The sequence below is a fragment of the Mustelus asterias genome, chromosome 8 (assembly GCF_964213995.1).
Source record: "Mustelus asterias chromosome 8, sMusAst1.hap1.1, whole genome shotgun sequence".
Taxonomy (NCBI): Eukaryota; Metazoa; Chordata; class Chondrichthyes; order Carcharhiniformes; family Triakidae; genus Mustelus; species Mustelus asterias.
The window spans coordinates 120,133,539-120,161,242 of record NC_135808.1 but is presented as its reverse complement, the minus strand read 5'-3'; the positions used below and the strand labels follow the sequence as shown (position 1 = coordinate 120,161,242).

Genomic DNA, 27,704 nt, shown 5'->3' with positions numbered 1-27,704 from the left:
CCACCTCTTGAATACATTCAATGTTTTGGCATCAACTACTACCTGTGGTAATGAATTCCACAGGCGAATTAAAAAATTCAAAGGTCAAACCATGATCAAAAGGGCAGATTTCAAGGCGGCTTTGTTTTTAAAATGAGAAAATTGAGAGAGGAGCAGGTTTAAGAATGTCCTAAACAAACTGAGGCGGCTTGAAGAATTCACTAGGAATTGTAGGGCAAAGGGATGACAGGATACATAAAAGGCCAGATTGAAGGCTTTCTCCAATTCAGGAGGAGGTATAAGCCAAACGAGGTTCTGACACTGAGCCGGTTGACTTCACAAAAGATTAATCATTTAAAACTCAGTGCAACACACAAATCAGACTTGGAAATGTTTGGGTTGGTATTTACTCAAATGTGGTGAAAGAAAGGACATTTATGTATTAATAAACTAGAGATTTATAAGAGCTAACAGTGTCAAGTTGTAACAGAACTTCAGCTGGAATGTCAACATGCGTCATAAAAGTGAGACTTGGTTAGCTGTGAAATGCCACAGCTGCTAACAGTATTTCCAAAAGTCTTCTTGAAAATCAGTTCCTTTATCACTAATAGTTGACAAATACGCTCTTGTATAATGCACTGCTTTAGTATAAATCCACTAGTTACATTCCCCAAATAAGTGAAAAAATTGAGTTCCGCTTGCATTCATACTTCACATTAAAAGTTTCAACTTCAGAAAGTAATTTTATTAAATGCAGCTCCTGTTCTGTAGGTAAATACAATAGTCAATCTATATTCTGCACTGGGGGTAGGAGAAAAGATACCAGAGAGAAATAGTCATCCATATCCCAACCAGGAATCAATACCTTCAGGTAAGAAAGCAGGGGCAAAATGACCAGAAAAAATGAAAAATTACCGATGAGAGAACTCAGCTCATTAATCTGAAATTTTAAGAAACTATATTCTCCCAATCACAGCTTTCTAGCTTGAATGAATCAAAGGTTTTGGCCTTCCATTTCAAATTTTTATAAATCACTTCTTATGAAGTTCTTCCCGACAGCAGCTCTAAACTTCTACAGTTTTTAAATCTGTGCTCCTTTTGGTCATCTTTTGAGGTTCTGCATTTGTCTATTATTCAATATTTTCTTTATTTCTATAAAGACATCTCTCAGTGGATTTACTGACTCAAATGAGAGGAGGTATCCTTTTATAAACTCAAAATAGGAAACTTGGCCAGTTCTAATTCCATGATGTTTCCCAAGTGGAAATGCAATGTAGTGCAGGTATCAGAATACCTTATGACAGACTGGCATTTTATCTTTCCATACTCTCAAGACAACCATAAGAAGAATTGTGCAGCTCAGCTGACTCAAAGTACAGATGGTCAAATACTATGCATCTGTATTAGAAATTTGTTTCACAACCTCCACATCACAAATGTGTCAACCCCTTTTGCTGTTAATATTACCGGTCACACTAAGAACACTACGATAAAACAGCATGGCCTTCACCTCAGCACGAGCAATGGTGCCCAGAAGCAGCTTCACATACAAGTTCCTTTTAAAAATGTCTGTTTCTGAACATAATGCAAAGGCAAAACATGTGGAATAAACAGAAAAATCAATAAGGCGTTCAGATCACACTTTTAATGTGCAAATCACCTCAAATCCATTACATAGCCAAGTAAACAAAATATAACATTTTATCATAGATTCACTATTTCCAGATATGTATCATTTCATTAGAACTACTATACATTCAAGCTTATACAGTACTTCAGCCTAAACATGTTAAGCACAAAGTTGATAGTTTAAAAAAAAGCAATAAGTTATGGCCAAAAGTGGCCCCAAGTTACAATTTCAATCAACTTTTGCTGAGGATAATGCTTCAGAGTGGCATCCCCATGATTTACGGTCAGGAGTTTCTTCAAGAACAGCCAGTCGATGAACATGTAGGTTGAATATTACTTTATTTGTGGTTTAATTTTTGAAAGTAGCTTTTTTTTCCCCCTAAAAGCCCCTGGATCCCCAAATCACAGTGGCTCACATGATGCATTCATGCGTATAGAAAGATGGCAGCATGTTGTAGTATCATCCATCCCTGCAATTATAAGTGGACAGCAGCACTGTACTTCACCCAACACAAAGGGGCCCCTCAAGGAATTTCCACCATTACTGTTTAGCCCCAGTGTAATGTATCACTTGACCATCAACTTTGCTCTGTACTCTGCTTTGGTTCATAACCAGCATGTCAGCCAACCTAGACACCAAACTCACCAATTATCAAATTACTGCATCACAGTACAGTAATACTATGGTGGCAAGGAGTGCAACAACTTTTTGTGATATCATGTTACCACATAATAAAGCAATATTGTCTTAAAATTTTTTTTGAAGTTAAACTACAAAAATTAGTAATCCATTTGGCATGAATAAAATATACAAGAGGAGTCAGTGATTTGCTGGAAGCCAACCAGGCTAGGCGCATGCTATTCTGTGGGCTTGCTTCTGTTAGCAGTATAGTCCACTTGTCTATCCTTTACATACCATTGGATTTCACACATTCAAACACATCCTTCTCTTAGCTGATCTGAAGAATGGAGAATGACACAGGCAAGTGGGAGGGAGGTGGAAATGTTTCACTCCATCACAAAATATCGGTAACTGTACATCAAGGTTTGTGAGATACACAGCAGCAGATTTTCAAAAAAAAAAGATAAAATGTTATTTTCTAAAACATTGCCATAACAAAACCCCAAACTTCATGTTAGAAGCAATAGCACAGGTTCAAGTACTTAGGGTTAATGAAAACCCTACTTTGAAATAGAAAAGGTTTAGCTGCATAAATAGCAATGACTTAGGCATTTGCCAGCAGCACATCGAACTCAAGGATTCAGGCTGACGCTAGTTCAGGTAAGTTGTGGACCTCAAATCTGCACTTGTCTGAAGGTTTTGTTATTGTTTGTTAGTGTCTTCTGAACAAGTACCCAGGTCTTGTTCCCAAAAAAAAATGAACTACAAAAAGTAAATGCATCCTTCTCATAGCTTTAAACCAAAAATACTTCAAAGAAAAAAAAAGGAATTTAACAGAACAGTTAGTTAAATCAACAGGTAGAAACAGTTTAGAGTAGGCAAAACACAATCTGGTTTTACAATGCATTCTTTTCAACTCTGAATTTTTTTTCCTTTTTTAAGTTTGTCTTGGACCCAGTAATAAATCATCAAAAAAGGATCAAAAGGCATTTGGTCAATAGTGCAGCTTCTAAGATTTCTTCCTTTTGCGTATCATGCATAAATTGGTTTATAAAAGTGCTATTCCAATCAGCTGGCTTCTTGTCAAAGATGAGCCTAGTAATGAATTCTTTTAGCGTATACAAGGTAGCCCTTGGATTTAATAATTCCTCTGCTTTTAACAATTACTGAATAGCGCAGCACCCACTTTGTTATCCATTCATACGCCAGATTGTCTTGAATGCTGGCAATCACAGCCTCTTGAAAACTTAACATGGGTATCAGTTCTTAAAGAAAAGGAAAGAAAGGGAACAGTTACTGCAGCCAGCTCGGTGCTTTACAAAATAAAAAATACTTACATTTATATAATGCCGTTAAGTCCCTGAAAACAATCCAAATGCTTCACTTGTGAAGAATTTAAAATGTAGCAATTTAATGTAAAAGAACAAAGAAAATTACAGCACAGGAACAGGCCCTTCGGCCCTCCAAGCCTGCGCCGACCATGCTGCCCGACTGAACTAAAACCTCCTACCCTTCAGGGGACCATATCTCTCTATTCCCATCCTATTCATGTATTTGTCCAGATGCCCCTTGAAAGTTACTAACGTATCTGCTTCCACTACCTCCCCCGACAACGAGTTCTGGGCACCCACCATCCTCTGTGTAAAAGAAATGTGGTGGTTATTGTTTAAAAATAATTCTTTAGATATGGGCATTACTAGCAAGGCCAGCATTTATTGCCCAATCCCAATTGTCCTCAAGGTGATGGTGAGCCTGCTATTGTGCAGGGAGGATCTCACAGCCAGGATGTATTTAAATGGTTGGTGCAATATTGGCCAAGACTTAAGGATAACCACATACTTTTCTTATTATCATGGCACCTTGGAATCCACCTGAACCACTAGAACCTGCAGTTTAACAGCACATTTGGAAAGGCACTGAAGAGACTCTGGAGTGAACATTCAGTCAGGATTCCTGTGATATACACATGGCTGCCTGCTGAGGAAAAGGTCGAGACTCGGTTGTTGTGTTAAATAGGAACATAGGAATTAGGAGCAAGAGTAGGCAAATCCAGCCCTTCGAGCCTGCTCTGCCATTCAATCAGATCATGGCTGATCTCTCCCTGGTCTCAAATCCACCTCCCCGCCTGTTGCCATCACCCTTTTGTCATTTAAAAAAAAAATTAGAAATATATCTATCTCCTTCTTGAAACCATTCAACGATTCAGACTCTACTGCTCTATGGGGCAGCGAGTTCCACAAATTCACCACCCTCTGAGTAGTAGTTCCTCCTCATCTCAGTTTTAGATCTACCGCCTCTCACCCTATACCCGTGACCTCTTGTTCTAGATTGCTCCATAAGAGGAAACATTTGGTCCACATTTACTTTATCAATCCCTTTTAAAATTTTATATACCTCGACCAGATCCCCTCTCATCTTTCTAATCTCCAGTCAGTACGAGCCCAAACTGTTTAATCTCTCCTCGTACGTCAACCCTTTTCATCCCGGAATCAATCCGGTGAACCTCCTCTGAACTGCCTCCAATGCCGCAACATCCTTCCTCAAATAAGGAGACCAAAACTAGAAACAATACTCCAGATGTGGTCTCACCAACACCCACACAATTACAGCAACACTTCTCTACTTTTATACTCCAGTCCTTTTGCAATAAATACCAACATCCCACTGGCCTTTTTTATTACCTGCACACCGACTTTGTGATTTATGAACATAGACACCCAGACGTATTTTGACTTTGCTTCCCATTTCGGTAATAATTTGCCTTTCTATTTTTTCTGCCAAAACGTATAGCCTAATACTTATCCACATTAACTTAACCCTGCCAAATTTTGGCTCATTCTCCTAGCCTATTTACATACGCCTGTAAAATCTTTATGTCCTCTTCACTACCTCCCACCCATACACAAATTTTGCTATGTTATTCTCTGTCCCTGCTTGCAGATCATTTATATAGATTGTAAACAGTTGAGGTCCTAGGACTGACACCAGTGGCATCCCGCTAGTTACATTTCACCAGCCAGAGAAGGACCCATTTATCCTGACCCTCTGCTTGCTATCAGTCAGTCAATCCTCAATCCAATCTAGTCCTCTACCCCCAATCCCCTGCTCCGGATAATTAAATGCTACACGGAGACACTTCCTGGGCTTGCATGTGATTTCTCAGCCAAGCCTGGAGAGGACGCTCGCAGGGGTGTGGCACAGTGGTTAGCACTGCTGCCCCAGTGCCAGGAACTTGGGTTTGATTCCTGGCTCAGGTCACTGCCTGTGCAGAGTCTGCACGTTCTCCCCGTGTCTGTGTGGGTTTTCTCCGGATGCTCCGGTTTCCTGCCACAGTCTGAAAGATGTGCTGGTTAGGTGCACTGGTCATGCTAAATTCTCCCTTGGTGTACCTGAACAGGCACTGGAGTGTGACGACTGGCGGATTTTCACAGTAACTTCATTGCAGTGTTAATATAAGCCTACTTGTGACACTAATAAAATAAACTTAAACTTAAAACAGATATTAGCAACTTCATGCTAGAACAAAATAAATGGCTCTGGAGATAGAAACTGATCTAGCAAGGCCCCACTAACACCCAAGGGCAAGCTATAACCAGCCCCTGTCTCTCACACTAGTTATAATATAATTTGTACATCAGATGTACGCAGATTCTCTCACACACACAAAAAGACAGACACATACACACATCTCACCTTTAGGGTCACTGTGAGTCAGTAACTGGATGTCATATTCTTTAGCAAAGGCAGTAAGCTCTGGTGGCATCACACAACAGGAAGCTAAATTTACCTGGTTGCTGCTGGGTTTTACCTAGACATGGGGAGGGAAGATGAACTGTTACAGTTAGATAAATACAATGAACTCCAGTGCACCAAGCTATTCTCTGTCGAGTTGCACTGGTTGTAGTTTCTAATCAAAACATAACAGTAAAGAAACAGAAAATGGGAATTTAAGTACAGCATTTATAAATAAGCCAATTTCCAATCCCCCCACTCTTCTAAAGTGAAGCATTTCTAAACCAATTCTTACTGAAAATTGCCACTCTCCAGCACAAACCCAGCCAATTAGAGGTTTCTCTCTTGGGATATCATGGACAAGTTTGATCTTATTCTGCTTGGGCCTCAGCTATTCACAACCTTTATCAATTACTGGTTCTGGGGACCAAATGTAATACTTCCAAGTTTGCTAGCGATGCAAAACTAGGTGGGAATGTGAGTTGGGAGGAGGATGCAAAGAGGTTTCAAGGGGATTTAGACAGGCTGAGTGACTGGGCAAGAACACTGCAGATAGAATATGTGGAAAAAATGTGAGGTTTTCCACTTTGGTAGGAAAAACAGAAATACAGACTTTTAATTAAATGATGTGGAGATGCCGGTGCTGGCTTGGGTGGGCACAGTAAGAAGTCTCACAGCACCAGGTTAAAGTCCAACAGGTTTATTTGGAATCACGAGCTTTGAGAGCGTTGCTCCTTCATCAGGTGAGTCATTTATTAAATTGAGAGAAGTTGGGAAGTGTTGATGTCCAGATGGACCTGAGTGTCCTTGTCCACAAGTCATTAAAAGATAATATGCAGTTGCAGCAAGCAATAGAAAGGTTAACAGTTGGCCTTTATTGGAAGAGGATTTGAGTACAGGAGTAAAGATGTCTTACTGCAATCGTATAGAGCTTTGTCAAGACTGCCTTACCTAAGGAAGAACGTATTTGCCGAGAGGGAATGCAACAAAGGTTCACGGGACTGATCAATGAGATTGTAGGATATCCTATGGACAGAGATTAAGAAAACTGACTTGTATTCGCCAAAATTTAAACATATCCCTTGATGTCATTAGTATCCAGAAATCTATTGATTGAACATGCTCAAATGATCGAGTTTCCACAGCTCTCGGGGTAGAGAATTCCAAAGATTGGCCACCCTCAGTGACTCCATCTCGGTTTTGAATTCTGAGACCCTGTTTCCCTGGCTCTAGACTCACTAGCCAGGGCAAACATCCTATTTAGATGTACGCTGTCACGCCCTGGAAAACATTTTTGTAAATTTCAGTGAGATCACTTCTTATTCTTCAAAACTCTAGCGAATACAGGCCCAGTTGGAAATTATCCACTTAGAAAAAACAGAAAGGCACAGTATTTCATAAATGGTGAGATGTTGGGAAACCCACGCAGACACGGGGAGAACATGCAAACTCGACACAGACAGTGACCCAAGGCCGCAACTGAACCCGGGTCCCAGGCGATGAGGACGCAGTGCTAACCCGCTGTGCCACCATGCCGCTTAGTGGGAACACTGTAATTCCAAAGAATCACCACCCTCACAGCACGGAAATTCCTCCTCATTTCAGTCCTAAATATCCTATCCGTTATGTGTCCCATGGTTCTATCACCCCCCAGCCAGTGGCAACATCCTTCCTGCATCTACAGGTTTGACAAACCTGTTGATGTTTTTGAGGATTTAACCTGTAGCATAAAGGAGAACCAGTACATATTTGGATTTTCAAAGGCTTTTGATAAGGTTCCACGTGGAAGGTTACCTCAACAACATTTTCCCACACTACACCCTTATCCCCTGAAGGCTTTAAAAACTAGCAATCTATCAATCTCAGTTTTTCCAATTTCTCCTCATAAGACAATCCCAGGGATTAGTCTGATGAACCTCAGTTGCACTCCTTCTTTGGCAAATCTATCCTTCTTTAGGCAAGGAGATCAAAACCATACGTAATATTCCAGGTGAGGTCTTATACAATTGCAGCAAGACATCTTTACTCCTGTTCTCAATCCCATTGAGATGAAGATCGACGCGCTATTTGCCTTCCTAATTGCTTGCTGCATGTTAGCTTTAAGTAACTTATGAACAAGGACACCCAGATCCATTTGGACAATATTTCCTCACACTGGACAGAACTTTGTCCAAGAATATTGCAACCTGCTATTACCTGAGCCCACTGATAGAGTTGCTCTAAAAGCACTTTATCCAAATCCGATGTACCAATTGCTACAATGCTTTGACTTTGGACAAGAGTTTCCAGTTCTTCCCAATATGGCTGCAGGTGTGAGAGAGAAAGACTAGCTCCATCTTCGAGTGGCGGAGGAGCAATAATCACAGAGTCCAGCTGTGACACTGCAAGTGCTGAACAGGCTGCATTAAATACAAAATTCAGGTTATTTCCAGGGCAACAACATTTTAAACCTTTAATGTTAATGAATACCTTTATTCTCCTCAAAAAAAAGATAGCTGGTAAAACAATATAGGCTGGAATCTTAACCACCGTTCACGCCGATGGGATTTTCCCATTCTGCCGCAGTGAATGGAGGCTGCCAAAGTCTCTAACCTCACTGCAGCGGGAGTGTGTGAACCGGCGGTAAGATCGCATCCATAGAATTGGAAAGTGATAACATTTGATAAACATTTTCACTAGAAATAATCATTTGGTAGTACAGAACCCGAGTATCGCTGACAAAAAGAGACGGGGAAGCTTTTTTCTTGCACGCATCAGGACACTTCACAAGAATACCAATATCGGGGGAAAACAAAAAAAAAGAGAATGCTGATTGGTTGGCAAATGAAGTTGGATTGGTAGAGGCTTTTCCATGGAGAATGCATCAGTTGATGGTGACTAACAGATAACTGCCAAGCATTGTTTGAAATTTAAACCATGCAGCTTGACCCCCATTGGTCAAGCCCTGGACAATGAATCAGCAAAGGGCTGTCACTTATTTTATTTAGCTGAAGCAGACGCAATGTGTGCATGTTATTTCTGTCTTCAAAGAACAGGGTATTGTATATTAATATAGTTAGCTTCCAGTACATGCAAATGTGCAAGCCCAACTGACAATCTCGGTTGTCAACATAATTCTTAACACCGAGGGTTATTTAGTATGGCCCACTCAAGTAATGAATTTCAATGCTAGTGTGATGCTAGGTGTGTAGGCCATACATGCTGAAGACTGGCAGATCATATCAAAAAGCATGTCCCAGCTGCTGTTTACAATGGGCACATTACAGACTGTACCCTAACTAGCCCATGCTTGCAAAACTCAAAAGTGTCCAATGTTAGGTGTGATTTTGCGATTGGACAACATTCCTGTGCCTGTTTCAGCTAAACAATGTAAGTGACAGCCCTTTGCTGATTCATTCCTCAGGACAATGCCTTGACCAATGAGGGTCAAACTGCTTGGTTTAGATTTCAAACAAAGGTTGGCAGTTATCTATCAGTCACCATCAACTAGTGCATTTTCCATTGTGACACCTCTACTTACCAACCAATCAGCTGTCTTCTCATTCAGTTCAAATTGTTGTTTTCCCCGTGCATTGGTATTTTTGAGAAGTGTCCTGATGAGTGCAAGAAAAAAAACTTTGACATGTCTCTTTTATTCAGCAATTTTTAGTAGAATAGAAGATTGCTGATCTTCATGAGGAAGCTCACCTTATGTAACTTAAAACTAGCACTCTGGAGGGGGAAACAAAAAACCCACGGATCAACACGTTGAAAGTTTTGACAATATTGGGAAGTAAATTCAAAGCGCACTTGGCACTTTTGTTGCAAATTTGCAGTTTAGCAGAAGACCAATAAGAATGTAGTAACAGCAGGCGCCTTTTAACAGCTGGGTGGTCATTAATAAATGTCACAAATGAATAAATTTAAATTCAAACAGAGATGGAGTGGACAGGATAGAATTGTTTCCCTTCGTGGAGAATTCTAGAACCAGGGGATATGGATTCAAGATAAGTGGCAGTAGGTGTAGAGGGGACATGAGGAAGATCTTTTTTATGTGAGGGTGGTGGGTGTCTGGAATTTGCTGTCCGAGTTAGTGGCAGAGACCCTAAACTGTTTTAAAAAGTACCTGGATCTACACCTGAAGGGCAGTAGGCTGCAGGGCTATGGCCAAGTGCAGGAAGGTGGGGTTAGAAAGGGCACCTGGATGTCCTCAGGCTGGCATGGACAAGATGGCCTGAATGGCCTTCTTCTGTGCTGTAACTTTTCTATGGTTCTATGCATCTTTATGGCATTAAAAACTTTACAACATTTTTCTAGAGACTACCACATTAACTGGCTTTTCTAGAATACAAACATTATGGCTACTATCTCACTGGAAGCCACTTTTAGGAAAACTAGCTCTTTCAAACAAAATATATGGAATTGGACTGGCTCACTGGTATACTGCCAGATGGCAGCCCCGTGTCTGCATTGGTTTCCTCCGGGTGCTCCAGTTTCCTCTCTCAGTCCAAAGATGTGTGGGTTAGGTGGATGGCCATGCTAAATTGCCACTTAGTGTCAGGGGGACTAGCTCGGGTTAATGCACGAGGTTATGGTGAAAGGGCCTAGGTGGGATTGTTGTCGGCGCAGACTCGATGGGCCGAATGGCCTTCTTCTGCACTGCAGGATTCTATGAGATCATGCTTTCTGTAGCAAACCTCTGGCTGTGCAACACAAGAGTACATTGCAAGTTAACTTTGTAAAAGAAAAGTGTAAACCACTAGGAACCAAGAAATACACAGTCAAGTGGTATCCTCCTTCACATAAAAGGCAGATATGAACAATGAACATTACAGGAAGCAGGCAAATAAACACTTCCAAGTACACCAGGCACTGGAGCGACCTGGCCTTGTTCTTGTAATCATGGGAGCCAATAGCCATCCTTGTGATATTTTTACCTGCCAGCAGTATCTCCATTCTAAAATGACACATTAATTGTGTCCTTCAAATAGAAGAGTGTTTCAAATGACCTGCAAATCATAGTCATAAATAGAACATTTTCTCCAAAAACACATTTCAAGACGGCCTGCTTAGAACATGCAGTTTTTATAGAGGTTTATAAAGGGGAGGCAATGGCCTAGTGGTATTATCGCTAGACTATTAATCCAGAAACTCAGCTAATGTTCTGGAGGCCTGGGTTTGAATCCCATCACGGCAGATGGTAGAATTTGAATTCAGTAAAAACGATCTTGAATTAAGAATCTAATGATGACCATGAAACCATTGTCGATTGTTGGAAAAACCCATCTGGTTGACTAATGTCCTTTAGGGAAGGAAATCTGCTCTCCTTACCTGGTCTGGCCTACATGCAACTCCAGAGCCACGGCAATGTGGTTGACTGTCAACTGCCCTCCAAGAGCAACTGGAGATGGGGAATAAATGCTGGCCAGCCAGTGACTCCCATGTCGCATGAATGAATTTTTAAAAAAATCACAAGGGACGTAGATAAGGTGAATAGCCTAGGTCTTTTCCCCAGGGTAAGGGAGTCCAAAACTAGAGGGCATAGGTTTAAGGTGAGAGGGGAAAGATTTAAAAGGGACCTAGGGCAACTTTTGCCACAGAGGGTGGTGCGTATATGGAATGAGCTGCCAGACGAGGTGGTAGAGCTGGTTACAAATACAACATTTAGAAGACATTTGTACAGGTATGTGGATAGGAAAGGTTTAGAGGGACATGGGCCAAAATGCAGGCAAATGGAATTAGTTCAGTTTAGGAAACCTGGTTGGTATGGGCGAGTTGGGCCGAAGGGCCTGTTTTTGTGCGGTATATCTCTATGACTCTTAAATATTTACAAGGTCCAGTTTTTAGAAAATCTTACTGCAAGAGATGTTTTCTAGCTAATCACCTACAAATGTCACCACAATTTTGGTCCTTCTGTTTGAATATCATCGTAAATTAATCATAGAATCCCTACAGTGCAGAAGGAGGCCATTTGGCCCATCGGGTCTGCACCGCCCACAATCCCACCCAAGCCCTATTCCCGTCACCCCACATATTTACCCTGCTAATCCCTGCTAGGGGTGATTTATCATGGCCAATCAACTTAACCCGCACATCTTTGGACTGCAGGAGGAAACCGGAGCACCCAAAGGAAACCCACGCAGGCACGGGGAGAATGTGCGGACTCCACACAGCCAGCCACCCAAGCCGGGAATCGAACCCGAGTCCCTGGGGCTGAGAGGCAGCAGTGCTAACCACTGTGCCGCCATATGCCATTCAGCTAGTACATTGCAAACCGTGTTTGTGTGCTTACCCTACACAGTAATCACAAACATCAGCGTTATTTCAAGGCCGTGGCCAAATCGCAGCTCTCCGATATAAATTATAAACCAAGTGCCAATTGAACTCCTCAATTAGACAGATGGTTTGCAGTGGCTCCCAGGTTTTTTAAATTGTTAATTATCATAGAATCATAGAAACCCTACAGTACAGAAAGAGGCCATTCGGCCCATCGAGTCTGCACCGACCACAATCCCACCCAGGCCCTACCCCCGTATCCCTACATATTTTACCCACTAATCCCTCTAACCTACGCATCTCAGGACACTAAGGGCAATTTTTTTTTTAGCATGGCCAATCAACCTAACCTGCACATCTTTGGACTGTGGGAGGAAACCGGAGCACCCGGAGGAAACCCATGCAGACACGAGGAGAATGTGAGTTTCACTGGCTGTTCTGTCTGGAGACAATACACATCTTTTTAGCCTGTCGTGATGCTCTCTCCACTCACGTTGTTTGTATCTTAAAGACTTGATTAGCTGTAAGTATTCGCATTCCAACCATTATTCATGTAAATTGAGTCTGTGTCTTTATATGCCCTGTTTGTGAACAGAATTCCCACTCACCTGAAGAAGGGGCTAAGAGCTCCGAAAGCTTGTGTGGCTTTTGCTACCAAATAAAACTGTTGGACTTTAACCTAGTGTTGTTAAACTCCACACAGACAGTGACCCAAGCTGAGAATCGAATCCAGGTCGCTGGAGCTGTGAAGCAGCAGTGCTAACCACTGTGCTACCGTGCCGCCCCACGGCATTATGGAATATATTTTCAGATTATATTAAATTTAATGATTTAATGGTCCCAGAAAAAAATGCATCATTTGGAATGACCTCAGCAGCAGCGCTGAACCATCTGGGATTTGAACACTCCCAAGCTTGGTTCAGTGCATGTTCCAAGCACAAACAACCCGTGTTTGCATTTGCAACAGATAACAGTGCTAAATTAGCAGGGAATAATGTTACAGGCAAAATGATAGGGACATGAATATTTAAATACTGCAATCACCTGATCCTTGCATATAAAAACAAACAGAGCTCCGGAACAGAAGACAGCAGAGCAAAATACCGCAGATGCCAGAAAAGGGAAATAAAAACAGAAAATGCTGGAAGTCTTGCAAGTCTGAAACTGCAAAAGTCTGCAATTCTCAGCAAATCTTGCAGCATCTGTAATATTTTTCCAGTTTTGTTGAAAGGCCATTGACCTGAAGTGCTAACTATTTCTCTCTACATTACTGTTGCACCACAAACCTTTTTCCTTATTACATCGCTTCTGCCTTTCACCCTATCAGGGTTCAAAACACACAGGAAAATTTGTCCTCAGGAAATCACAAACAGCCCACGAAAAATCAAAGATAGGAGTGAAAATTTCAAATTGAAAGGTCACCCCGCCCCGGCCTGTATTCTGATTGGAGTCGGAGCGAGCACGAGAGACAAACAGATTCTGTCTTCCACGCTCACTGCTCCAGCCCTCCAATGACTTGTTCCTTCCCTCCTGCTCTTGCCGCTCCTCCAGAGAGACAGTCCACGACTGGAGGATCAATAAGTCATGTTGGGCGGCACAGTAGCGCAGTGGTTAGCACTGCTGCTTCACAGCTCTAGGGGCCTGGGTTCGATTCCCGGCTTGGGTCACTGTCTGTGTGGGGTTTGCACATTCTCCTCGTGTCTGCGTGGGTTTCCTCAGGGTGCTCCGGTTTCCTCCCACAGTCCAAAGATGTGTGGGTTAGGTTGATTGGCCATGCTAAAAATTGCCCCTTCGAGTCCTGAGATGCGTAGGTTAGAGGGATTAGCGGGTAAATATGTAGGGATATGGGGCTGGGGCCTGGGTGGGATTGTGGTCGGTGCAGACTCGATGGGCCAAATGGCCTCTTTCTGCACTGTAGGGTTTCTATGATTCTATGAAGGGCTGGAGGGAGGTGAAGGAGCAGTTAGTCTGGGTGCTCCTGCTGCCACCATGGAGGTGACTTTCAGCTGCGCCAGCACCAATTCCGTCGGGAAAAAGGATACAAAAGTCTGAGGTCACGTACAAACGAATTCAAGAACAGCTTCTTCCCTGCTGCCATCAGATTTTTGAATGGACCTACCATATATTAAGCTGATCTTTCTCTACATCCTATCTGTAACCACAACACTAAATTCTACACCCTCTCCTTTTCTTCTCCCCTATGGCTGATATGTTTTGTTTGTATAGCGTGCAAGAAATAATACTTTTCACTGTATCCCAGTACATGTGAATCATACAGTGCAAAAGCGGCCATTCGGCCCATCATGTTCAGCACCTAGAGGCGAGGGGATCATTGGAAATGAAATTTTGCTCCTTCAGGCCTGGGGCTGGCAGAACTTGTTGGGGGAAACGGGGGGCGGGGATGGATGGTGTGAGGTTACCTTTGCTTCCCAGCAGCACTAGCCAAATATTTCCCCTGGCAGGTGGAGTCTTCGATTTTGAAAGTTTCCCTTCTCAGTTTGAAAAGGAAAGAGAGAGAAAGCTGCCAACAGAGCAGGTTGTGCGCTTCTGGATGCATTGTGGTAGACATGGTGCAGCTTGTCTGGGATGCCACAACACTGGGATACATTGCCAGAGATGTGGCTTCAATTACTTCTGAAATACTCGTGTCTGTTTCACAGCATTTTGTCAGTGCCTGGTTTAATAGCCGCTGAAAAAAATACTCATAATGCTAATGCTTTTTCTGGCCATGGAAACCCCATTGAGTGGGCCAAAGACAGAAAAAACTAATTTTAAATGGACGAGGGAGCACTCTGCCAAGTGAAGGTGACTGTTCAATGGTGAGTGAGACCTTTGCACAGCAGCCATTCATGTGGCCTGTCGGATTGAGGTTGGCAATCTGGGACGGTATTTGCTGGCCTAGAGGGCCCCAAATCCAGTGGGAACTGGATTTAAGGCTGTCCAAATATCATTTCATACAGTATCCTTCAAGCCAGCAGAGGTAAGAAAGTGTCTCCCTCAGAAGCTAGGAGCAATCATAGGTCATGAGGAGAAAGGATGGTGGCATCTCCAAGATCACACCCCTGCCTTCCCTGCCCCGCTTTCCCCTCCTCACCATCCCGTGTGGAGAGTGACATTCCAAAAAGAGAGTATCGGGTTATCAATTTTCTGCTTGTGGGAGGTTTCGAGTTTGTAAACTCATATCACTTAGTTAAGGATTTAGTGGAAATCAAACAGAAGCTCCCGAAAATCATAAAGTAAAAGCCCAAAAATCAAAAAGTAGACCTTGTGAAAATTAAGCCAGGCTAATTTTTCCTAAAAAAAAAGCCCTTGAAGACGTTTTGACCCCTGCACCATATTGTAGGCCTTCCCTTTGGTTCTTTCCTCCCGTTTCAGAGTCTGCATTTGCTTAAAATCCGATTGCATTTTTTCTTTATTCATTCGTGGGACATGGGCGTCGCTGGCTGGCCAGCATTTATTGATGTGGAGATGCCGGCGTTGGACCGGGGTAAACACAGTAAGAGTTTTAACAGCACCAGGTTAAAGTCCAACAGGTTTATTTGGTAGCAAATGCCATGCTCCTTTGTCAGATGGAGTGGAAATCTGCTCTCAAACAGGGCACAGAGACACAGTGTCTCTGTGCCCTGTTTGAGAGCAGATTTCCACTCCATCTGACAAAGGAGCAGCGCTCCGAAGGCTAATGGCATTTGCTACCAAATAAACCTGTTGGACTTTAACCTGGTGTTGTTAAAACTCTTACAGCATTTATTGCCCATTCCTAGTTGCCCTTAAGAAGGTGGTGGTGAGCTGCCTTCTTGAATCGCTGCAGTCCATGTGCATGACCCACAATGCCATTAGGGAGGGAATTCCAGGATTTTGACCCAGTGACTGCGAAGGAACGGTGATATATTTCCACGTCAGGATGGTGAGTGGCTTGGAGGAGAACTTGCAGATGGTGGTGTTCCCATGTATCTGCTGCCCTTGTCCTTCTAGATGGAAGTGGTCGTGGGTTTGGAAGGTGCTGTCTACGGATCTTTGGTGAATTGCCATCTTGTAGATAGTACACACTGCTGCATCTTAAAATTTTCCCAGTTCCATTCACAGGTCATAAACCTGAAACACAAACACTTTCTCTCCATAGATACTGTCACACCTGCTGAGTATTTACAGCACATTTTATTTCCGGATATAGAACAGACTGGTTTTTAAACTGATGTGAGATGTACAGCATATGAAGTGTAAGCATCTTGAGTTCAGAGATTGATTCAAGTTAGAACCTGTTTTTATAAATCGCATTTTTAATGTCACTGTTAACTCTCAATGATTAGAGTATGTACTGACCAAAGACCTAAGGAATATTACTCACTCATGAAAGATCTGCACCAGAAATTCCTCCCATCAAGACTTTACACACCATTCGAAACTTTTTCATAGGAGGAATTCTCTCTCTCAATATATTAAGAAGAGTTGCACTGTGGTTAGCACGGCTGCCTCACAGCTCCAGGGACCCGGGTTCAATTCCAGCCTTGGTGGCTGTCTGTGTGGAGTTTGCACGTTCTCCCCGTGTCTGCGTGGGTTTCCTCCGGGTGCTTGGGTTTCCTCCGAGTCCGAAGATGTGCGGGTTAAGTCCATTGGCCATGCTAAATTGCCCCTTAGTGTCAGGGGGACCAGCAGGGTAAATATGTGGGGTTACGACAATAGGGCCTGTTGTAGGTGCAGGCTTGATGGGCCGAATGGCCTCCTTCTGCACTATAGGGATTCTTCTTCTATGATTTTTAAAATATTTATTGACTCACTGCGTTTATGCCAACAGTTATAAAAATCTTACTACTCTTTCACATATTTACAAAGGAAGATTTGCTTTTGTAAGTCATACTTAAGGTGAACCTCCTTATTTGTGCATAGGCACCTCACGGGCCTCTTTACAATATCCAATTTATACAACAAATGGACCTGACGATAACGCAAGTGGCAAAATTTCTCAAGTATTCCTTCTGGTTGGTTTCACGAGTCACTTAGATGTGGCAGAAAAAAGACCAGTGTGATGTTCCATTTGTATGTTGGCTAATTAACTTAGTGTTTAAAATCCAGGACACATATTGCCATCAGAACAGATGGCAGACCAACTAACGTTTTTATGTTGTACCCTGGTGAATATATGGGAATGAAATTACATTTCAGAGGTTGTACGTTTGTTATTTGAAAAAACGCCCCTTTACAGTAATGAATTGGGTGGCACGGTGGCTAGCACTGCTGCCTCACAGCGCCAGGGACCCGGTTCAATTCCGGCCTCAGGTGATTGTCTGTGTGGAGTCTGCACATTCTCCCCGTGTCTGCGTGGGTTTCCTCCGGGTGCTCCGGTTTCCTCCCACAGTCCGAAAGGCTTGCTGGTTAGGTGCACTGGCCATGCTAATTTCTCCCTCAGTGTACCCGAACAGGCGCCGGAGTGTGGCGACGAGATTTTCACAGTAACTTCATTGCAGTGTTAATATAAGCCCTACTTGTGACTAATAAATAAACTTTACTGAATCTTTACTATAAATGCACTTGATCAGTTGTGCAATTAATTGTTTGCATCGAGATGATTGTGTTATGTTTGTCAGTTTTCTTTCGAAGGTGAAATTTGATCCAGGGCAGTGAAAGCCCACGTGACCAGGAACAGTCGCATCCACATCTACACCACAAGAATCCACAACTATTGGATAAAAACACGATAACCAACAGCATCCAGCACAGACTCCCTTCTTCACTGTACTCACTATTACTAAGCTGATCGATCACTTGAATGAATGCCTACTAACATCGTAGCTGGTTTGATTATTTCTAAACATGGCTATACATTTAAAACGATGCAAACAGAACAACGCACACTGAAGAGCAAACGTACCTCAATTTTGGCACTCACCTTTTTTCACAGCATCCTTGATACCCGAGGAGTCAGGGTCACTGAGAAAAAGCTTTGCTGCGTTTAAAAAAAAGCATATGATTTGATCAATGCAACAGATAAGATTCCTGATAACATTTTTTTTCCGTTTGCAAAAGATTGCAGACAGCAAATGAAAGTATTAAAAGCTATGAGGAGAGATTGAATAAAGCAGGATAGTTTTCACTGGAAATACGGAGGCTGAGGGGAGACCTGATAGAGGTCTACAGAATTATGAGAGGCATAGACAGTGTGGATAGTCAGAGGCTTTTTCCCCAGGGTGGAAGTGTCAATTACAAAGGGGGCACAGGTTCGAGGCGAGGGGGGAAAGTCTCAGGGAGATGTGCGGGGGAATTTTTTTCACACAGAGAGTGGTGGGTGCCTGGAACGCGCTGCCAGAGGAGGTGGTCGAAGCAGGCACATTAACAATATTTAAGAGGCATCTGGATGGGTACGTAAATAGGGAAGGAATAGAGGGACATGGACTGAGTAAGGGCAGAAGGTATTTTTTTAGTTTAGTTAGGGTATCGTGATCGGCACAGGCTTGGAGGGCTGAAGGGCCTGTTCCTGCGCTGTACTTTTAAATATTTTGTTCCAAGCACATAGAATGAACAGACCGACAAATGTAACGACAGCAACAACTGTACAGAATCTCAAAATATTCACAGTTCTACTAGGTTTAATGTCGTATCTTGTTATAGATGAAGTTGCTTGTGTTTGCTTCCAATTTACTGATTGGAACACAAGAAGTCAGAATCTTTTATTAACTGAAAGTTTGACCAGACACTCTTACAGGAAAAATGCAGTTTAACAGAGTTAAATTTCAGGGAAAAGAACAAAAATTGCAAAGATGTCCCAGATGGTGAAAGTATCAGTGAAATGCAGAAGAGGTCCAAGGATGGAGACACAAATGAAAGCTGAAAGGGCATAAAAAGGGAAAAGGTATTTGATTGTTTGGGGACATTGAATATTAAAGCATTGAAACGATGTTGAATCTGCACAGTACATTGGTTAAGCCATCAGTGGAAACAGTTTAATCGGAGAATGGAAACAGATTCACTCGACAAGCTTCAAAATAAAATCATAAATTAATTGTCCTACTGGGCAGACGCAGCATGGTTCATGAAAAGCAGGTCTGTTTAACTAATTCACTGGAATTCTGAGGACATTATGAGCGCGGTGACAACGGGGAACCGCTGGATGTGGTGTATCTGGATTTCCAGAAGGCATTTGACAAGGTGCCACCCAAAAGGCTGCTGCATAAGATAAAGGTGCATGGTGTAACGGGTAATGTATTAGCATGGATAGAGGATCGGTTAACTAACAGAAAGCAAAGAATGGGGATAAATGGGTGTTGTTTTGGTTGGCAATCAGGTCGTTTCCACCAGTAGGTGAAACTAGAACTTGGGGGCATAGCCTCAAAATAAGGGGGAGCAGATTTAGGACTGAGTTGAGGAGAAACATCTTCACCCAAAGGGTTGTGAATCTGTGGAATTCCCTGCCCAGTGAAGCAGTTGAGGCTACCTCATTGAATGTTTTTAAGCAAGGATAGATAGATTTTTGAACAGTAAAGGAATTAAGGGTTTATTGTGAGGCTTCCACCAGTCAATGAATTGGTGATGTGGATCATGGGTTTAGGATTAGTACTGGAAAGGTAATCTGAGTGGCGTAGTTAGTAGTGTTTATGTCTCAAAGCCAGAAGGTCCTGAGTTCAAGTCCTACTCCAGGGCTTGTTAGCCACAGAGGAACCCAGCCACTGGCGCCTACAAGCCAACGCATATCATGACTAGCCCCCAGCCCAGATAAACGTGGAGGATTAGTAGCAGGAAATCCAAAAAGAAATGATGGTTGACATGAAGGTTGATCAACCAGCTTTGCGGTGACCCCACACAACATGAGAAAAGCTGAAAGAGAAAGCTGGCACTGGAAAGGTAAGGCAAGAGCTGTCGTGTATTTTTCACATCAATTACACAGATCAGATCATTCTATTAAACAGGTCTAGGTTGCTATGTTCCATATGTGCCTCCTCCCACCACTTCACCCTGCCAATGCGTCTTGAAGTTCCTGTCTCCTTTGTGTTCATCTGGTTTCCCTTTAAATGTTTCAACAGTTATTAGAACATAGATACATGGAGTAAATGAAGAGTAACCTGGGCAGTTCTTTATCAATGACTCCCGGAGTTTACAATATCTGTAAAGTTGGCAGGTTCGACTATGCTGTTCTTTTGCTGAGGACAGAACACATCGGTAAAGGGGACAAAGAATTGAAGGAGGGGGAAAAAAAATGAGTTGCCACCTCTAAAACACCTTCTGAGAGAATTTTAAGCTCCCCCCTCCTCGATAAACAAGACGTGGTCAAGGAGGAAATTGAGAGTCAACCCACAGCACATGGACTGCAGTGTTTCAAGAAAGCAGCTCATCACCACCTTCTCAAGAGCAACTAGGAATGGGCAGTAAATGCTGGCTGGCCAGCGACGCACAGGTCCCACAAAAGAATAAAATTAAAAGGAAGCACAGTGGAATGAATTGGTACAAACGTGAGACATGACTCTAACCCACCATAAGTCGTCGTCATATTGAACTCAAAATGTTAAATGCTTCTCTCTCCAGAGATGCTGCCAGACGGGCTGAGTTTTTCCAGCATTTTTTGTTTTTACACGATGGTCTTACTTCAGGTTTAGCCACGATGGCGTTGGGGCTGGAGAGGCGACGGGTTAGTGGTTTCAATATACAGCCACTAGTGGCTTTTGCGACCAAATAAACATGTTGGACTTTAACCTGGTGTTGTGAGACTTCTTACTATCCTTAGATTTGACAGGCTTTTCAATTTAACAGCTGTGGGTCAAATTTCCGGGGGCTGAAACCTAGAGAGGAGGGAGTTTCCAGAACAAGCAGGTAAGGGCTTCCAGCATTGCTCACAATCAGGAGAAGTGTTCACCCTCTGGATCCCACACATCTTACCCCATTTTTCCACCCCACCCACAGTTTTTCCTTCAGTTCAAATGCTGATTCCCATCCTTCTCGGCTGCCACAGACTGCCCCCAGCAGCTGGATTGCACCACAGGCTCCCTCATCTGGCATCCTCTTAAATCGGGTTGGCCATGGGATAGGAAACAGAATTTTAAAATATTCTAATGACCTCTTGCCAATGAATTGCATTAAGTCGAACCTCTGCATTCCAAGCTGCTGACACAATCTCCATGAATAACAGAACCTGTACCCTTCTTCATTACCTGACACTTTCACTTCCTCTCTCTCCTCTGGGCTTATTGAGTCGACATCCTGAGTTATGGTACATTCCAGTGTGGCAGGTGGCTCCTACAGCAAAGCAAAAAAGGGAGATACTGAAATTGAGATTAGAGACACCCAGGAAACAACTCTGCCGCTGATAATGCTTTCTGCCACTTATCGCGGCGAGCTGCAAATATGTGTAAACTAAAGCTGATAAACTGATCAAAGCCCTCGTGATCACTTCCTCCTGGAAAGGGTGAAGGACACGTACCAGAACTACATACACACAACCTAGTTAGCTTCGTAAATATTTACCTTCCCTTTTGAAAGTTAACAATGTCTTTCCCACAGTACAATTAGTAAATGTTGACAATGTGAAAGAGAGCCACACAGTGCCAGGTAATTACGTTTGGGAGGCGATGGCCGAGTGGTATTATCGCTAGACTATTAACACAGAAACTCAGCTAATGTTCTGGGGGCCCAGGTTCGAATCCCACCACGAGAGATGGTGGAATTTGAATTCAATAAAAAAACATCTGGAATTAAGAATCTATTGGTGACCATGAAACGATTGTGGATTGTCAGAAAAACCCACCTAGTTCATTAATGTTCTTTAGGGAAGGAAAGCTGCTGGAGGGGACAAAGGTGATGTAACAATCTTGTCACCTGATCCAGATTTGTGCATTTTGTACCCAAGTCCCTGCGAGCCACACTGATCCAGCTTGAGTAAAGGATGAGGTTTCACAGTGAATGAACATACAGAACAACAGTTTTTCACTTCAATCAGAACAACATATCTTTGTATAGTACAAAATGTACAATAATATACAGCACAACCTGGCACTCCATCCACCACTGACAAACTGCGGCTGTGGTAGCAGCAATGGATTTTTAATTCTTTCAGGGAATTTAGGCAATGCTGGCAAGAGCATCAGGCATTTGTTGCCCATTCCTAACTGTGCTTGAACTGAGTAGCTTACGTAGGCCATTTTGGAGAGCAGTTAAGAGTCATCCATATTGCTGTGGTTCTGTAGCCACATATTGGCCAGGTTAGATAAGGACAGCAGATATCCTTCCCTAAAGTACATTACTGAACCAGATGGGTTTTGACAACAATCAATTTTCAATCCCAGACTTATTAATTGAATTGAAATAACACCAGCTGCCATGGTGGGATTTGAACCCATGTTTCCAGAGCTTGAGCTTTGGTTTCTGGATTACTAGTCCACTGACATTACCACAACATCACCATCTCCCTCTCCCTCTAAATCTTTCATCAGAAAGGTGCATCTGATGAAAGGCCACAGACCAGAAACATTAACTCTGTTTCTCTCTCCACAGATACTGTCCGACCGGAGTTCTTCCGGTATTTTTGTTTTTATTGGAAGTATAATCTTTCATTGTCACTGGGTCAAAACCCTGGAATATCCTCCTTAACAGCACTATGGATGTACCTTCTGTACACAGAATGCAACAGACAGCCAGTACTTGCTTAGGATTTTGTAATAAATACTGGTCTTACCAGCCAATGAATGAAACAAATAACTTTCCAGAGTGAATCGTCCCAGTGGACACAAACAACAATATTCTCCAGATGTTTCTTAGGCATTTCTAACTTTGATCCCATTTTGTCACAGCTCATTCAATACAGAATGCCAAATCAATGCAAGCTCATTACGGATCAATTTTCCAAAGTCCACAATCGCTTGGATTAAATGATTTGATTTATTATTGTCACATGTATTGGTATACAGTGAAAAGTATTGTTTCTTGTGCACTATACAGACAAAGCATACCGTTCATACAGAAGGAAAGGAGTGCAGAATGTAGTGTTACAGTCATAGCTAGGGTGTAGAGAAAAATGAACTTAATGCAACGCAAGTCCATTCAAAAGTCTGACAGCAGCAGGGAAGAAGCTGTTCTTGAGTCGGTTAGTATGTGACCTCAGACTTTTGTATCTTTTTCCCGAAGGAAGAAGGTGGAAGAGAGAATTTCTGGGGTGCGTGGGGTCCTTAATTATGCTGGCTGCTTTTCCGAGGCAGGGGAAGTGTAGAAGAGTCAATGGATGGGAGGCTGGTTTGCGTGGTGGACTGGGCTTCATTCACGACTCTTTGTAGTTCCTTGCGGTCTTGGGCAGAGCAGGAGCCATACCAAGCTATGATACAATGAGAAAGAATACTTTCTATGGCGCATCTGTAAAATGTGGTGAGAGTTGTAGCGGACATACCAAATTTCCTTAGTCTTCTGAGAAAGTAGAGACGTTGATGGTCTTTAAATATAGTGTCGGCATGGGGGGACCAAAACAGGCTGTTGGTGATCTGGACACCTAAAAACTTGAAGATCTTGACTATTTCTACTTCGTCCCCGTTGATGTAGACAGGGGTATGTTCTCCTTTACCCTTCCTGAAGTCAATGACGATCTCCTTCGTTTTGTTGACATTGAGAGAGATTATTGTCGTCGCGCCAGTTCACCAGATTCTCTATCTCATTCCTGCACTCTGTCTCATCATTGTTTGAGATCCGACCCACTACGGTGGTGTCACCAGCAAACTTGAAAATCTAGATTTCTGTCACCTTGTAACTTGACATATATGCCATTTACTGGAAATGTTGATTTACACATGCCTGCCATGGTTCTTGCCAGGATCTCAGACAGTTTGGACACCCTGCTCTGGCTTACTTGGGAAAACTGCTAACACGTAGAGAGAGAGAATACAGAAGGATATTGCACATTATCTATGTTCTCTTCTTTCATCAACCAATTGTGCCACAGGTCACCATGGTTAGAGTTAACCAGTAGAGTCAATATCCATGCATCTACAACACTCTACTATTGAAAGAGACACAGGAGAGAAACAGATTAGCTCCATTTACATAGCGCATCTCAGGACTCCTGAAAGAACTTAACATCCAATGAATTGCAGTAAGCAAGGTCCCACAAACAACTAATAAAATGAACCAGCAGCTAATCGGTTTCCAGAGGTTAAAGCTTAACCAGAATTCTAGGAGAATGTCCCAATTAAACTCAAATGGTGCCATGGAATTTGTGATGCCAACCTGACCTGCTGGAACAGGTGGACAGCATCACTGACAACATAGCATCGAGTACTGCAGCCTAGATCAAGATTTATTATTGTCACATGTATTAACATACAGTGAAAAGTATTGTTTCTTGCGCGCTATATAGACAAAGCATACCGTTCATACAGAAGGAAAGCAGTGCAGAGAGAGTGCAGAATGTAGTGTTACAGTCATAGCTAGGGTGTAGAGAAAGATCAACTTAATGCAAGGTAGGTCCATTCAAAAGTCTGATGGCAGCAGGGAAGAAGCTGTTTTTGAGTCAGTTCGTACATGACCTCAGACTTTTGTACCTTTTTCCCGATGGAAAGTATGTTTGTGGTGTGTGGGGTTCTTGATTATGCTGGCTGCTTTTCTGAGGCAGTGGGAAGTGTAGACGGAGTCAATGGATGGGAGGCTGGTTTGCGTGATGGACTGGGCTTCGTTCACAACCCTTTGTAGTTTCTTGTGGTCTTAGACAGAGCAGGGGCCATACCAAGCTGTGATACAATCAGAAAGAATGCTTTCTATGGTGCATCTACAGAAGTTGGAGAGACTTGTAGTTGACATGCCAAATTTCCTTAGTCTCCTGAGAAAGTCGAGGCTATGGTGGGCTTTCTTAACTATAGTGTCGACATGGGGGGGGACCAGGACAGGTTGTTGGTGATCTGGACACCTAAAAATTTGGAGCTCTCGACCATTTCTACTTTGTCTCCATCGTTGTAGACTGGGGCATGTTCTCCTTTACGCTTCCTGAAGTCAATGACTATCTCCTTCGTTTTGTTGACATTGAGAACTCAAGGTTCGAAGCTAAGCTTGGGCATCTGCTCCAAAACTAAAGAAAGCAAAATTCACAACCCATCAAATTATAACAAGCCGCCGACAAGCATGGCTGATGGATGAGCAGTGTTCCATAAACTACCTCAGTCTGTTCTATAACAGAAGTAGGAAAGGAAACTGGGATATTACAGGTTAACCCTGAAATTAATCTCCAAGAAATAGAGAAGCCAACAGTAAGACATAAGATTACACCCAACAGCGAGAGAGACTTTCTTACTCATTTCTCAAGGACAATTGGAGATGGGCAACAAATGCTTCGCCCTTATCTTGCAAAATAATTTTTTAAAAGGGTTTTTATGTAGAGGGGAGAACTAAAATAAAACATTTTTGGAGGAAAGTAGAAACTGGAGATTCACAGATTACTCCCAATATCAGATTGGAGCTGGAAGCAATTGAGGTAGAAATGTAAAAATCACAAAGTGGAGGAAAAACTATTTTCAAGTGGCACTGGCTTTAAAAGATAACATTCAGAAAAACAGTACGTATACACTAATGGAAGACATACTAGTATCTATAATAGCACCTTTCATGGTGATCACAATCTCAGGACATCCCAAAATGCTGTAGGACAAATGACATATAATCACTATTATAATGTCAGAAATCAAGCAACCAATTTACACACAGCAAGCTCCTGCAGACAGCAATGCGATAACAATCAGTTAATTCTGCTTTTGTGATTTTGATTGAGTGATAAGTATGGATTAGGCCAAACTGGAAAAACTCCTTTAGGTCTTCTTTGAAATACTGCCACAGGATATTTTATGTCCATCTGTAGGGGAACACAGGTTTTAACATCACATCCAAAGATGCCACTTGTAACAATGCAGTAGTCCCTCAGTACTGCAGACTGTCAGTGTGGATTTTTCCTTAGAGGTCCTGCAATGGGACTTCTGACAACTTTCAAAATGATGAGCGCTCCCAGTTTAGCTACAACTGACAGACACCCCAATAGATAAATCTGGTTTGTCACCCAGACCTGGGCTAAATGTCCTTCTGTGGATGGCCCTTTCAAAGGGCAAATTCTCCTCCAATTCAATTTTGAAGTTTGCTGACGACATCACCGTAGTGGGTCGGATCTCAAACAATGATGAGACAGAGCACAGGAATGAGATAGAGAATCTGGTGATCTGGTGCAGCAACAATAATCTCTCCCTCAATGCCAATAAAAATGAAGATCGTCATTGACTTCAGGAAGCGTAAATGAGAACATGCCCCTGTCTACAGCAATGGGGACGAAATAGATATGGTCGAGAGCTTCAAACTTTTAGGTGTCCAGATCACCAACATGTCCTGGTCGCCCCCATGCCGACACTATAGTTAAGAAAGCTCACCAATGCCTCTACTTTCTCAGAAGACTAAGGAAATTTGGCATGTCAGCTACAACTCTCACCAACTCTTAAAGATGCACCATAAAAAGCATTCCTTCGGATTGTATCACAGCTTGGTGTGGCTCCTGCCTTGCCCAAAACCGCAAGGAACTACAAAAGGTCGTGAATGTAGCCCAACCCATCACACAAACCAGCCTCCCATCCATTCATTCTGTCTACACTACCCGCTGCCTCGGCAATGCAGCCAGCATAATTAAGGACCCCACGCACCCCGGACATTCTTTCTTCCACCTTCGGGAAAAAGATACAGAAGTCTGAGGTCACGTACCAACCGACTCAAGAACAGCTTCTTCCCTGCTGCTGTCAGACTTTTGAATGGACTTACCTTGCATTAAGTTGATCTTTCTCTACACCCTAACTCTGACTGTAACACTACATTCTGCACTCTCTCCTTACCTTCTCTATGAACGGTATGCTTTGTCTGTATAGCGCGCAAGAAACAATACTTTTCTCTGTATGTTAATACATGTGACAATAATAAATCAAATCAAAACACGAGGGGCCGAATGGCTTCCTCCTGTGTGGGATGGTTCTGTGTAAGGTGGTGTTTTATTGTCAACACGGACTCCTTGCCTCAGAAGCAGCCACTATAACCGGGGTGAGACCAATGCAGATGTTATAATCAGGCAGTTCTCAGTGTGAAGACACAGCTCACTCACCTTCAGCAGCTCGGGGCTAACCTGACAACACCATTTCTCCAGAGTTTCCCGAATACAATCCTGTAACTGCAAGAGAGACAGTCAGTCAGTCAGTGAGTGAGGGGTCAGGCCAGGGCCTGCTCCAGGCTGACAGCAGCGCCGCTCAACAGGAGCCTGTCCCCGCGGCCTGAGCTGCCCGGCGGCCTCCCACCCACCCCGCAGCCTCCAGCTCACCTCCTCGCTCGGCGAGCTGGGGCACTTCTTCTTGAGCCGGCTCCAGTTGACGATGTTACCGGTGTGGATGGAGACAGCAGACGCCTGAGCGAAGAGCTGCTTACCGCCCTCCATCTGCACCTCGCAGCACGACATGGCGAATGCCTCCCGCTTCCCCCGAACCGCCTGCCGGCGCCGTCTCCAGCGCAGGCCCCG

At 43.0% G+C, this 27,704-nt stretch overlaps 1 protein-coding gene across 1 annotated transcript; it reads right to left on the bottom strand.

Annotated features, from left to right (window-relative positions):
- Positions 1-1,604: 1,604 nt before the first annotated feature.
- On the bottom strand, positions 1,605-27,704 carry gclm (glutamate-cysteine ligase, modifier subunit). Its single transcript, XM_078218863.1, has 7 exons — positions 27,510-27,704; positions 27,297-27,362; positions 21,352-21,436; positions 18,102-18,158; positions 8,159-8,361; positions 5,924-6,038; positions 1,605-3,495 (listed from the first exon to the last, which is right to left on the bottom strand). Exons 1-7 carry the CDS (start codon positions 27,642-27,644, stop codon positions 3,326-3,328), a joined length of 831 nt encoding a protein of 276 aa, XP_078074989.1. The 5' UTR covers positions 27,645-27,704; the 3' UTR covers positions 1,605-3,325.